The 13712-nt window shown below is 47.6% G+C and overlaps 1 protein-coding gene across 1 annotated transcript in view; it reads left to right on the top strand.

The window, feature by feature from the left end:
- LOC144503791 (dynein regulatory complex protein 11-like) overlaps positions 1-13712 on the top strand; it is a 531388-nt gene that overhangs the window by 242544 nt on the left and 275132 nt on the right. Inside the window, exon 11 of the mRNA XM_078228677.1 lies at positions 4596-4682. Coding sequence (XP_078084803.1) covers positions 4596-4682 — 87 coding nt within the window. The remainder of the gene's footprint in view (positions 1-4595; positions 4683-13712) is intronic.

The raw sequence follows: 13712 nt of genomic DNA, 5'->3' as shown, positions 1-13712 counted from the left end.
ATCTATAATAAGTGAGTATAGATAATCACATGGTCTGGAATGGGGGGGTGGGGGTGAGTTAATAGGTTGTGATGAACAAAGCATCGTAGCTGTGAGGGACAGCTCGGTGGATAGGATATTAGTATGTAGATAGGCTGGAAAATTGGGCGGGGATCCTGGATTCAGGATTCAATCCTGGACCGGGGAGCGGCGCGGGCTTGGAGGGCCGAAGGGCCTGTTCCTGTGCTGTATTGTTCTTTGTTCTTTGTTGTTGTTCTTTGAGTGGACAACAGTCTGGCAGATGGAGTACAATGTTGGTAAATGTGAGGTCATCCATTTTGATAGGAATAACAGCAAAATGGACTATTATTTAACTGGTAAAAAATTACAGCATGCTGCTATGCAGAGGGACCTGGGTGTCCTTGTACAGGAATCTCAAGGAGTTGGTTTGCAGGTGCAGCAGGTAATTAAGAAGGGAAATGGAATTTTGTCCTTCATTGCTAGAGGGATGAAGTTTAAAAACAGCGAGATTATGTTGCAGCTGTATAAGGTGCTGGTGAGGCCACACCTGGAGTACTGTGTACAGGTTTGATCTCCTTACTTGAGAAAGGATATACTGGCAATGGACGGGGTGCAGATGAGATTCACTACATTGATTCCGGAGTTGAAAGGGTTGGCTTATGAGGAGAGACTGAGTAGACTGGGGCGATACTCATTGGAATTCAGAAGAATGAGGGGAGATCTTATAGAAACATATAAGATTATGAAGGGAATAGATAAGATAGAAGCAGGGAAGTTGTTTCCACTGGCGGGTGAAACTAGAACTCGGGGGCATAGCCTCAAAATAAGGGGAAGAAGATTTAGGACTGAGTTGAGGAGGAACTTCTTCACACAAAGGGTTGTGAACCTGTGGAATTCCCTGCCCAGTGAAGCAGTTGAGGCTACCTCATTGAATGTTTTTAAGGCAAGGATAGATAAATTTTTGAACAAAAAAGGAATTAAGGGTTATGGTGAGTGGGCGGGTAAGTGGAGCTGAGCCCACAAAAAGATCAGCCATGATCTTATTGAATGGCAGTGCAGGCTTGAGGGGCCAGATGGCCTACTCCTGCTCCTAGTTCTTATGTTCTTATGGTGGCATAATGGACAGTGAAGGAGGTTATCGATGATTGCAGCGGGATCTTGATCCATTGGGCCAGTGGGCTGACGAATGGCAGATGGAGTTTAATTTAGATAAATGCAAGATGATGCATTTTGGTAGATTGAACCAGGGCAGGACTTACTCAGTTAATGGTAGAGCTTGGGGAGAGTTACAGGACAAAGAGATCTAGGGGTACATGTTCATAGCTCCTTGAAGGCGGAGTCACAGATGGACAGAGTGATGAAGAAGGCATTCAGCATGCTTGGTTTCATTGGTCAGAACATTGAATACAGGAGTTGGGACGTCTTATTGAAGTTGTACAAGACATTGGTAAGGCCACACTTGGAATACTGTGTACAGTTCTAGTCACCCTATTATAGAAAGGATACTATTAAACTAGAAAGAGTGCAGAAACAATTTACTAGGATGCTACTGAGACTTGATGGTTTGTGTTATAAGGAGAGGCTGGATGGACTGGGACTTTTTTCTCTGGAGGGCTGAGGGGTGATCTTATACAGGTCTATAAAATAATGAGGGGCACAGATCAGCTAGATAGTCAATATCTTTTCCCAAAGTTAGGGGAGACTAAAACTAGAGGGCATAGGTTTAAGGTGAGAGGGGAGAGATACAAAAGTGTCCAGAGGAGCAATATTTTCACACAGGGTGGTGAGTGTCGGGAACAAGCTACCAGACGTAGTAGTAGAGGTGGGTACAATTTTGTCTTTTGAAAAGCATTTAGACAGTTACATGGTTAAGGTGGGTATAGAGGGATATGGGCCAAATGCAGGCAATTGGGATTAGCCTCGGGGTTTAAAAAAAAAAGGGTGGCATGGTCAAGGTGGGCCGAAGGGCCTGTTTCCATGCTGTAAACCTCTATGACTCTGTATTAGCTCAGTCAGATCTTATGATTATATTGATACTGAATGGTGAACCAGTGATATTACTCAAAGGAAGAACAGTGGACAGGCAAAGGCAGGCATTTAAGGAACAAATAGGTGAACTCCAGAAGTTATTTATTTCTGCTTGGCGCAAGAGTGGTAAGGGAACTGTGGCCAAACCATGGATTGCAAGGGAAATTAGAGATAGTATTAGGTTCAAAGAAGAAGCATACAAGTTGGCAAGACAAAGCAATAGACCTGGGGATTGGAAACAGTTTAAAATTCAGCAATCTTTATCCCAGAGAATTTAAGGGAGTGGCCTTGGGAATAGTAATTCCATTGGTGGTCATTTTCCAAAATTCTTTGGACTCATACAGATTGGAGAGTAGCTAATGTCAGCCCATTATTCAAAAAGGGAGATAGAGAAAAAACAGGGAACTATAGACCAGTGAGCCTAACATCAGTACTGGGGAAGTTGCTAGACTCTGTCATCAAGGATATCATAGCTCAGCATTTGGAAAGCAGTGGTATAATCGGACAAAGTCAACACAGATTTACAAAGGGGAAATCATGTTTGATGAATCTATTGGAATCCTTTGAGGATGTAACTAGTAGGCTTGACCGAGGAGAATTAGTGGATGTGATTTATATAGACTCTCAAAAGGCTTTTGACAAGGGCCCACATAGCAGATTATTATGTAAAGTTAAAGCACAAGGAATTCCGGGTAGTGTCTTGAGATGGATTGAAAGCTGGTTAGCAGTTCGGAAGTAAAAGAGCTGGCATAAATGGGTATTTTTCTGATTGGCAGCAGTGATTTGTGGGTACCAACTGTTCACATTATATATTGATGATTTGGAAGAGGGAACTAAATGTATTGGATGGGATTTTCCGGCCGCACTCGTCCCAAAACTGGAAAATGAAGCCCGAGGTCAACAGACCTTGCATGGTCTGTCTCCCACTGCCTGCTCCGATTCCCATGGCAAGCCCGATGGGAAAATTCCCCCCATTTTTTCCAAATCTGCAAATGATACAAAGATGGGTGGGAGGGAGAGCTGTGAGGAGGATGCGGAGATGCTTCAGCTTGATTTGGGCAGGGTGAGTCAGTGGGCATATGCATTGGACATGCAGTATAATGTGGATAAATGTGAAGTTATCTACTTTGGTAGCAATAATAGGAAAACAGATTACTTGAATGGGTGTAAATTAAGAGGTGGATACTCAACAGGACCTTGGCACCCTCGTGCATCAGTCGCTGAAAGTAAGTGCGCAGGTACAGCAGGCAGTAAAGAAGACAAATGGTATGTTGGTCTTCATAGCGAGAGGATTTGATTATTTTGATTTCATTTGATTTATTATTGTTACGTGTATTCGCATACAGTGAAAAGTATTGTTTCTTGCACGCGAGATGTTTTCCTGCAATTGTATAGGGCATTGACGAGGACACACCTGGGGTATTGTGTGCAGTTTTGGTGTCTTTATCTGAGGAAGGATATCTTTGCAATAGAGGGAGTGCAGTAAATGTTTACCATCTGATTCCTGGGATGGCAGGTCTGTCGGTAGGATTGTATTCATTGGAGTTTCAAAGAATGAGAGGGGATCTCATAGAAACTTATAAACATCTAACAGGATTAGACACGGTAGATGTTCCTGATGGTGGGGGTGTCCAGAACTAGGGGTCTGTACTCTGTCCTATCCTTTTCACCTATGTACTCTATGAAGGGGTATGCTTTGTCTGTATAGTGCGTAAGAAACAAGCGAGTCATAGAGGTTTACAGCATTGAAACAGGTCTTTCGGCCCAACTTATCCATGCCGCCCTTTTTTTTTAAACCCCTATCTAATCCCAATTGCCTGCATTTGGCCCATATCCCTCTATACCCATCTTACTCATGTAACTATCTAAATGTTTTTTAAAAGACAAAATTGTACCCGCCTCTACTACTACCTCTGGCAGCTTGTTCTAGACACTCACCACCCTCTGTGTGAAAAAATTGCCCCTCTGGACACTTTTGTATCTCTCCCCTCTCACCTTAAACCTATGCCCTCTAGTTTTAGACACCCCTACCTTTGGGAAAAGATAATGACTATCTATCTGATCTATGCCCCTCATCATTTTATAGACCTCTATAAGATCACCTCTCAGCCTCCTACGTTCCAGAGAAAAAAAACCCCAGTCTATCCAGCCTCTCCTTATAACTCAAACCATCAAGTCCCGGTATACTTTTCACTGTATACCAATACATGGGACAATAATAAATCAAATCAAATCATCGTTTGAGGATAAGGGGTAAACCTTTCAGGACTGAGGTGAGGAGAAATTTCTTCACCCAGAGAGTGGTGAATCTGTGGAATTCATTACCACAGAAAATAGTTGAGGCCAAAACTTTGTGTGATTTCAAGAAGAAATTAGAGATATCTCTCAGGGCTAAAGGGATCAATGGATATGTGGGGAAGGGGGACCAGGATATTGATTCTGATGATCAGCCATGATCAAAATGAATGGTGGAGCAGGCTCAAAGTAGCCAAATGGCCTACTCCTGCTATTTTCTATGTTTCTATTAAATTTCTGATTAATCTTTCTTGTGTTGATATGTATTTTAGGTAGATGAGCTAATGAGACAGGAACTGAAGAACTTAAAACTAACAGTGGACAGGGATAAAAGTACAAAAAAGAAAGGTGGAAAGAAGGTAAGTTCCACCAGTACAATTAACAAAATGCACCCACAATGTATAAAATATCAGAGTGAAGAAAACTTATTAGCATAAGCCCAGACCATAAAATCCCTCATGAAAGATGGTTGCTGAGGGCAGAGTGGTGGGTGTTGTCTACATGGAGTTTAGCAAGGACTTTGACAAAGGCCCCTCATGGCAGGCTGATACAGAAGATGAAGTCACATGGGATCTGTGGTGAACTGGTAAGATGAATACAGAATTGACTTGGTCATAGAAGACAGAGAGTAGCGGTGGAAAGGTGTTTTTCTGACTGGAGATCTGTGGCCAGTGGTTACGGAGGGATCAGTTATTGGACCCCTGTTGTTTATAATATATATAAATGATTTGGAGGAGAATTTTGGTGGTCTGATTAGTATGTTTGCGGACGAAACAAAGACTGGGGGAGCTGTGGGTTAGAGAGGAGGCAGAGGATACAGCAGGATATTAGATAGACTGGAGTCTTGGGAAGAGAAATGGCAGATGGAATTTAATCTGGACAAATGCAAGGTGATTCATTTTGGAAGGTCCACTGCAGAAAGGGAGTATACGGTAAATGGCAGAACCCTTAGAAGCATTAACATTCACAGGGATCTAGGCATTCAGGTCCACAGTTCCCTGAAAGTGTCAACACATGTGGATAAGGCAGACAAGAAGGCGTATGGCATCGGTCGGGACATAGAGTTTAAAAATGTTGCAGCTGTATAGAACTTTCGTTAGGCCACATTTGGAATATTGCATACAGTTCTGTTCACCACTCTACCAGAATGATGTGGAGACTTTGGACAGGGTACCAGGATGTTGCCTGGTTTGGAGGGTATTAGCTATGAGGACAGATTGGACAAACTTGGATTGTCTTCACTTGAACATCGGAGGCTAAGGTGTGACTTGATAGAAATTTACAAAATTATGAGAGGCATGGATAGAATAGTCAGAGGCCTTTTTGCATGGTAGAAATGTCAATTACTAGGGGACTTAGGTTTAAGGGAAAAGAAGGAAAGTTTAAAGGAGATGTGAGAGGCAAGTTTTTTTACACAGAGTAGTAACTGCCCTTCAATGCAGAGGAGGTGGTAGAAGCAGGTACAATACAACATTTAAGAGGGATCTTGACATGAATAGGGAATAGAGAAATACAGACTGCATAGAGAGTAAAGGTCTGTTTAAAAAGGAGTCATGTGTCAGCATAGGTTTGGTGGGGTGAAGGGTGTATTCCTGTGCTGTACTGCTCTTTGTCCTTTCAATCAAGACAAGTGGGCAACTTATTACTAACCTCCACAGGAGAGTACAGGTCAAACATGTACCCTATAGGGGGAAATGTAGGAACAACAAGTTTAAAATTTTAAAGTTTATTTATTATTGTCACAAGTTAACACTGCAATTAAGTTACTGTGAAAATCCTCTCGTCGCCACACTCCGGCGCCTGTTCGGGTACACTGAGGGAGAATTTAGCATGGCCAATGCACCTAACCAGCACGTCTTTCGGACTGTGGGAGGAAGTTCAGGGAACCCTGGATGTCTAAGACAATGCAGGACTGGATGAGGAAGAAGAGAAATGCTTTTAGGAGGCATGGGCCTCGAGGAAGTGCAAGAGGAAACTTCAGAAAGCAATTAGAAGAGCAAAAAGAGGGAATGAAAAAGGGCTTGCAAACAGGATTAGGGAAAATCCCAAGATATTTTATAAATACATCAAGGGGAAGAGGTTATGGGTGGCACGGTGGCACAGTGGTTAGCACTGCTGCGTCACAGCGCCAGGGACCCGGGTTCGATTCCCAGCTTGGGTCACTGTCTGTGTGGAGTTTGCACATTCTCTCCAGGTGCTCCGGTTTCCTCCCACAGTCCAAAAGACATGCTGGTTAGGTGCATTGACCCGAACAGGCGCCGGACTGTGGTGACTAGGGGAATTTCACAGTAACTTCATTGCAGTGTTAATGTAAGCCTTACTTGTGACTAATAAATAAACTTTAAACTTTACTTTATCCAGAGAAAGAGTAGAACCCATTAGAGACCAGGGGGGGAATTTATGTGTGAAGCCACAGGTTATTGGAAGGGTGTTAAATGAATGCTTCTCTTCAGTCTTCACTCTATAAAAGGAGAACAAAGGTCCGGAATTCAGGAAAAGGGACTGTGAGAAACTAGCACAGTTTGACATAGGAAATGGGGAGGTATTGGAGGCTTCGGCGAGGACAGGTAGAGGCAGGGTAGGGTTTCACTTTTAAAGTACACCAACTTATACAAGATAAATTGGTATGGAGGGATATGTAATGTGCTGTTTCTGCATGATGTGGGAGCAAGTGGACCCCAAGGTGGACCCCAGGGACCATGTCTGCAGTAAGTGCTGGTTGCTGGAGGATCTCCAGCTCAAGGTAGATGAACTGGACTCTGAGCTACAGACACTGAGGCTTATCAGGGAAGGGGAGAGCTATCTGGATAATGTGTATAAAGAGAAAGTCACGCCCCTTAGACTGACTAATTTAGCTGGGGGTCAGGGACAACAGGGAGTGGCTGCGGGTGAGGCGGGCAGTGGGGGGAAGAAGGTGGGCAGTGGGGGGAAGAAAGGAAGTAGTTTGCGGGAGGTAAAGTCCCAAGAACTTCAGCCCTTAAATCTGTGCAACAGATTTGAGGTTCTTGCCACCAGTGTAGATGGGAAAAATGACTGCGAGAAGGACGAGCAAACTGCAGACAGTACCAGGGTGCAGGGTGCTGCTGCAATGGAGAAATCAAAGAGAAATGTAGTAGTAATTGGGGATAGTGTAGTTAAGGGCTGTGGTGAACCATCGTTGGTTCCCACTAGGTAGTACTGAGCCAGGGTCTGGCCAGTACTACGAGTATGTATATATGTTGCTGTTGGGGTTAGGGATGGGTTGTTCTACTTGTTGCTGTTGGGGTTAGGGTTGGGCTGTTACACCTGTATTATAGTTATTATGGTACATCCCAGTCGGGCTCCGCTTCCTGGGAGAGGTATAAAGGTCACTGCTCTGTCTGGGACCCCTCAGTCTGGGATCGTGTACTATACACGGTAGCTTCGTTGTAATAGTAAATAAAAGCCTTTATTTCCTTGAGCATCTCAAGCCTCGTGTGTGATAAGCGCATCAATTTTATTTACTATTAATTAAACTCTCGTCGTTAAAAAAAAAGAAAACGATACAGAGAGTATGGAGCAAATGTTAAAACCCGAACGTCTTACACTGGATCCACGTGCGGCGGGCGCCTCTAACACCTTCGACCACTGGTTGAAATGTTTTGAGGACTACCTTGCAGCCTCCGCAGCGGTCACCACAGACGACGACAGACTCCGGATCCTCCACGCGAGGGTAAGCGACACCGTATATCTCGCGATCCGTGCGGCCACCGACTACACAAGGGCCCTCGAGCTTCTTAAGAAGCGTTACATTAAACCGCCAAACGAGATGCATGCTCGATACCTCTTAGCCACTCGATGACGGCAGCCCGGCGAAACGACGGAAGAATACGCGAACGAGCTCCTACAGCTAGCCAGGGGCTGTAACTGCAAAGCAGTGTCGGCAGACCAGAACATGAACGACCTCGCTCGACATGCGTTTGTGACGGGAATCAGATCATCTTACATCCGACTCAGACTGTTGGAGCAAGGTAATCTTGACCTCACTAAGTCGATAGAACTAGCGGATACGTTGGAGACGGCCTCCAAAAGCCTAGTATTGTATCCTGAAGACCACGTGGAGACAACGTGGCAGGAGCATTCGCTGATCCCTCCTCGTCCCTCGGGTTCGAAAAGCTGCGTGATGGTGTGCCCACACTCGGGCCTGACGACGGCAGCAGCTCCGGGCGGCCCGCGGTGTTACTTCTGTGGGGGAGTGAAGCACACTCGGCAGCGATGTCCCGCTAAAGCTGTGTTGTGCTCCGCCTGCGGTAAGAAGGGGCATTATTCGAAGGTATGCCGATCCAAACTTACTTCCAGGAACAGCAGTGCGGCCTGCGACTCCCCGGAGCCCGTTTCTTCGTCGTCGGCATCGTCGAGGGTTTCGTCCACGTGCGAGGCCAGGACGCCGCCATTACAGTAGACGGAGTCGCAAGAGATGCGCGACCACCAGGGGTCGCTGATTTTGGCGCCATCACCCACATGCGACCTATGGGAGCAGCCATGTTGGTCGGCACCGACCGCGAACGACCAGCAGGGGTCATCTTCATCTATCTCAGCTGCCTGCAGTGGCGCTCATGAACCAACGGTGGCGTCGATCATCCTGGACCAGGCCAAGCCTCACAGACTCGACAAGTCTATGATGGACATTCAGGTAAACAAACACTTGATTTATTGTCTGTTTGACAGCGGGAGCACTGAGAGTTTTATTCACCCAGACGCTGTGAAGCGGTGTGGCCTCCAGATCCAACCTGTCAAACAGACGATTTCGATGGCATCAAGGTCCCGGTCTGTCACCGTGCTAGGGAGTTGCGTGGTAAATTTAACGGTGCAGGGCACGGTTTACGAGCGCTTCAAGCTCCTGGTGTTACCGCACCTTTGCGCGCCAATACTCCTCGGACTAAATTTCATGGTCCACTTGAAGAGTGTAACCCTACAGTACGGTGAGCCACTCCCTCCGCTTTCAGTGGGAGAACAGTAGCTTCCAAATTGCCCAACGCCTGTAGCCTCTCGACGCTGAAGATTACCACACCCTCCCTGTTCCAGAATCTTGTGCCAGGCTGCAAGCCCATCGCGACTAAGAGTAGGCGTTACAGCGCTGAGGATCGGATCTTCATTCGATCTGAAGTTCAGCGGCTCCTCAAGGAAGGGATCATACAATCTAGCGCTCGTCCATGGAGAGCGCAGGTCGTGGTGATCAAGAGTGGGAACAAACCCCGGATGGTCGTTGACTATAGTCAGACCATTAATAGATACACGCAGCTGGATGCGTATCCCCTCCCGCGCATATCTGACATGGTCAACCAGATTGCGCAGTACCGGGTGTTCTCCACCATAGACCTCAAGTCTGCCTACCACCAACTCCCCATTCGCCCAGAGGACCGACAATACACGGCTTTTGAGGTGGATGGTCGCGTGTATCACTTTCTCAGGGTTCCTTTTGGTGTCACCAATGGGGTCTCGGTCTTCCAGCGTACTATGGACCGAATGGTGGACCATAACGGACTGCGGGCTACCTTACCGTACCTGGATAACGTCACCATCTGCGGCCATGACCAGCAGGACCACGACACAAATCTCCTTAAGTTCCTACGCACTGCATCTCGCCTGAACCTGACCTACAACAGGGAGAAGTGTGTATTTCGTACGCGCCGTTTAGCCATCCTCGGATACGTGGTGGAAAACGGGGTCATTGGCCCTGATCCAGACCGTATGCGTCCCCTCCTTGAACTTCCCCTGCCCACTAGCGCAAAAGCACTGAGAAGATGCTTAGGCTTCTTCTCTTATTATGCACAGTGGGTTCCCAATTACGCGGACAAAGCCCGTCCGCTCATCAAGTCCACCTCTTTTCCCCTAACACCAGAGGCTCGATTGGCCTTTGATAAACTAAAAGCCGACATCGCGAAAGCCACGATGCACGCTGTTGATGAGTCCATCCCCTTTCAGGTGGAGAGCGATGCATCTGATTTCGCCCTGGCCGCCACACTTAACCATGCGGGCAAGCCCGTCGCCTTTTTTTCCCGCACCCTCCAAGGCCCCGAAATTCGACATTCAGCAGTGGAAAAGGAGGCCCAGGCCATTGTGGAGGCCGTCAGGCATTGGCGCCATTACTTGGCGGGAAAACGGTTCACCCTGATCACGGACCAGCGGTCCGTGGCGTTCATGTTCAATAACACGCTGCGGGGCAAGATCAAGAACGACAAGATCTTGAGGTGGAGAATTGAACTCTCCACCTATAATTACGACATCATGTATCGTCCGGGGAAACTCAACGAGCCCTCGGATGCCCTGTCGCGTGGAACATGCGCCAGTATACAGGAGGACTGTTTGCAGGCTCTCCATAATGACCTATGCCATCCTGGGGTCACTCGGCTCTACCACTTCGTAAAAGCCCGCAATCTACCCTACTCGGTGGAGGATGTCAGGTCCATAACGAGAAGTTGTCGGGTATGCGCAGAATGCGAACCGCACTTTTACCGACCTGACGGGGCACAACTAGTCAAGGCCACTCGTCCCTTCGAAAGACTGAGTGTCGACTTTAAGGGCCCCCTTCCCTCGACAGATCGGAATGTGTACTTCCTCAACATCATTGATGAGTACTCGAGATTCCCTTTTGTTATTCCCTGCTCTGATACATCCGCTGCCACAGTTATCAAGGCATTCCGTGATCTTTTTACTCTGTTCGGGTACCCCTGTTACATTCACAGCGATACGGGCTCGTCGTTCATGAGCGATGACTTGAGGCAATACCTGCTCTCATACGGGATTGCCTCTAGAACCACGAGCTACAACCCTAGGGGTAACGGACAGGTGGAACGTGAGAATGCTACAGTCTGGAAGGCTGTCTTACTGGCGTTGAAGTCAAAAAGCCTTCCAGTCTCCCGTTGGCAAGAGGTGCTCCCTGATGCGCTCCATTCCATACGCTCACTCCTGTGTACGGCAACCAACGCTACTCCTCATGAGAGGCTGTTTTCATTCCCTCGGAAGTCTTCCTCTGGGACCTCATTACCGTCTTGGTTGACGTACTCAGGACCTGCCCTCCTGCGGCGACATGTAAGGGCCCGCAAGTCCGACCCGTTGGTCGAACAGGTCCATCTCCTCCACGCCAACCCTCAGTATGCCTATGTGGCATACCCTGACGGGCGAGAGGACACGGTCTTGATTCGAGACCTGGCGCCAGCAGGGGACGTAGAAACCCCTGTCGCTCCCATACCTTCTGTTAGAGACCCCCCAACTATTGTTTCCCCTCCTGACACGGCGCGGGCAAGCATCGGGACCATTACTTAACCCTTTTACTCCCGTGTACAGCTTGCCTGAGTCCAGGAGATGGTCACCACTTCAGGGCGTGTCGGAACTCAACGGATTATCATCACCTCAGGGTCAGCCGGCCCGTGAGACTGTGGAGGAACCGTTGGACATCGCCTTGGGGAGAACGCCACCGCGAGTGCCTACTCCGGTGTCATCACCGGTGTTGAGGAGGTCACAACGACGGTGCGGTCCCCCTGACCGTCTGAACTTATAGACTGATGACAAATTATTCTGGTTTTTTTGTACCCCGCCGGCCTTTGTCTTCAAAGGAGGGGTGAATGTGGTGAACCATCGTTGGTTCCCACTAGGTAGTACTGAGCCAGGGTCTGGCCAGTACTACGAGTATGTATATATGTTGCTGTTGGGGTTAGGGATGGGTTGTTCTACTTGTTGCTGTTGGGGTTAGGGTTGGGATGTTACACCTGTATTATAGTTATTATGGTACATCCCAGTCGGGCTCCGCCTCCTGGGAGAGGTATAAAGGTCACTGCTCTGTCTGGGACCCCTCAGTCTGGGATCGTGTACTATACATGGTAGCTTCGTTGTAATAGTAAATAAAAGCCTTTATTTCCTTGAGCATCTCAAGCCTCGTGTGTGATAAGCGCATCAAGGGCATAGACACTGTTCCCTATGACCAGGATAAGGAATATCATAGGTTGTGTTGCCTGCCTGGTGCTCGGGTCCAGTATGTATCATAGAATCATAGAAACCCTACAGTGCAGAAGGAGGCCATTCGGCCCATCGAGTCTGCACTGACCACAATCCCACCCAGGCCCTACCCCCACATATTTTACCCGCTAATCCCTCTAACCTACACATCCCCGGACTCTAAGGGGCAATTTTTTTAACCTGGCCAATCAACCTAACCTGCACATCTTTGGACTGTGGGAGGAAACCGGAGCACCCGGAGGAAACCCACGCAGACACGAGGAGAATGTGCAAACTCCACACAGACAGTGACCCGAGCCAGGAATCGAACCCGGGACCCTGGAGCTGTGAAGCAGCAGTGCTAACCACTGTGCTACCGTGCCGCTGGGCTGCCGAGGAATTTGGAGTGGGAGGGTGAAAATCCAGTTGTCGTGGTCCATGTAGGTGCCAATGACGTAGACAAAACAGGAACTATGGATCTGCAGAGGGAGTATGAAGAGCTAGGGCACAAATTAAAAAGCAGAACCAACAAGGTGGTAATCTCTGGATTACTACCTGAGCCACACATGAATTGGCGCAGGGGTAATAGGATTAAGGAGACGAATGCGTGGCTCAAGGATTGGTGTGGGAGGAATGGGTTCGAATTCATGGGGCATTGGCACCAGTATTTGGGCAGATGGGACCTGTATAGATGGGATGGTCTCCGTTTGAACCATGCTGGGACCAGAGTCCTAGCAAATCGTATCACTAGGGCTGTAGATAGGGCTTTAAACTAATTTATGGGGGGGAGGGTGCAGAGGTAAGAGGAATTACGAAATCAATGGTAGAGGAGGGGGAGCGAGTGCAAGTGAATGAGGGCATTCAAGTAGTTAAAGGAGTAGAGGGTGAGGGAGAGGTTGATAGCGTTTCATCAAATCAGGTCCAGATAAAAGCGGGAATAAAGACACTTTGCCTGAATGCACGAAGCATTCGGAACAAAGTTAATGAGTTGATGGTGCAAATCAGCACAAATGGGTATGATCTAGTGGCCATTACAGAAACGTGGCTGCAGGGAGACCAGGACTGGGAGATGAATATCCAGAGGTATCAAGCATTTAGGAAGAATAGACAGGAAGGAAAAGGTGGTGGGGTAGCTCTGTTAATAAAAGATAATATCAGGGTAGGAGTGAGGGATGACATAGGCTCTAAGGAACAAAACGTGGAATCGTTATGGGTAGAGATAAGGAATAGTAGGGGGAGAAATACACTAGTAGGCGCGGTCTATAGGCCCCCAAATAATGTTGAGGTGGGGAGGGCTATAAACAAGCAAATAATGGATGCGTGCAAAAACGGAACGGCAATAATCATGGGGGACTTCAACCTGCATATTGATTGGCTGATACAAGTTGGAAGGGGTGGGATGGCGGAAGAGTTCTTAGAATGCTGTCGGGATAGTT

This window comes from Mustelus asterias, chromosome 14, assembly GCF_964213995.1.
Source record: "Mustelus asterias chromosome 14, sMusAst1.hap1.1, whole genome shotgun sequence".
Lineage (NCBI taxonomy): Eukaryota > Metazoa > Chordata > Chondrichthyes > Carcharhiniformes > Triakidae > Mustelus > Mustelus asterias.
The sequence above is the reverse complement of the archived record's forward strand: the minus strand, read 5'-3'. Positions and strand labels throughout refer to the sequence as shown.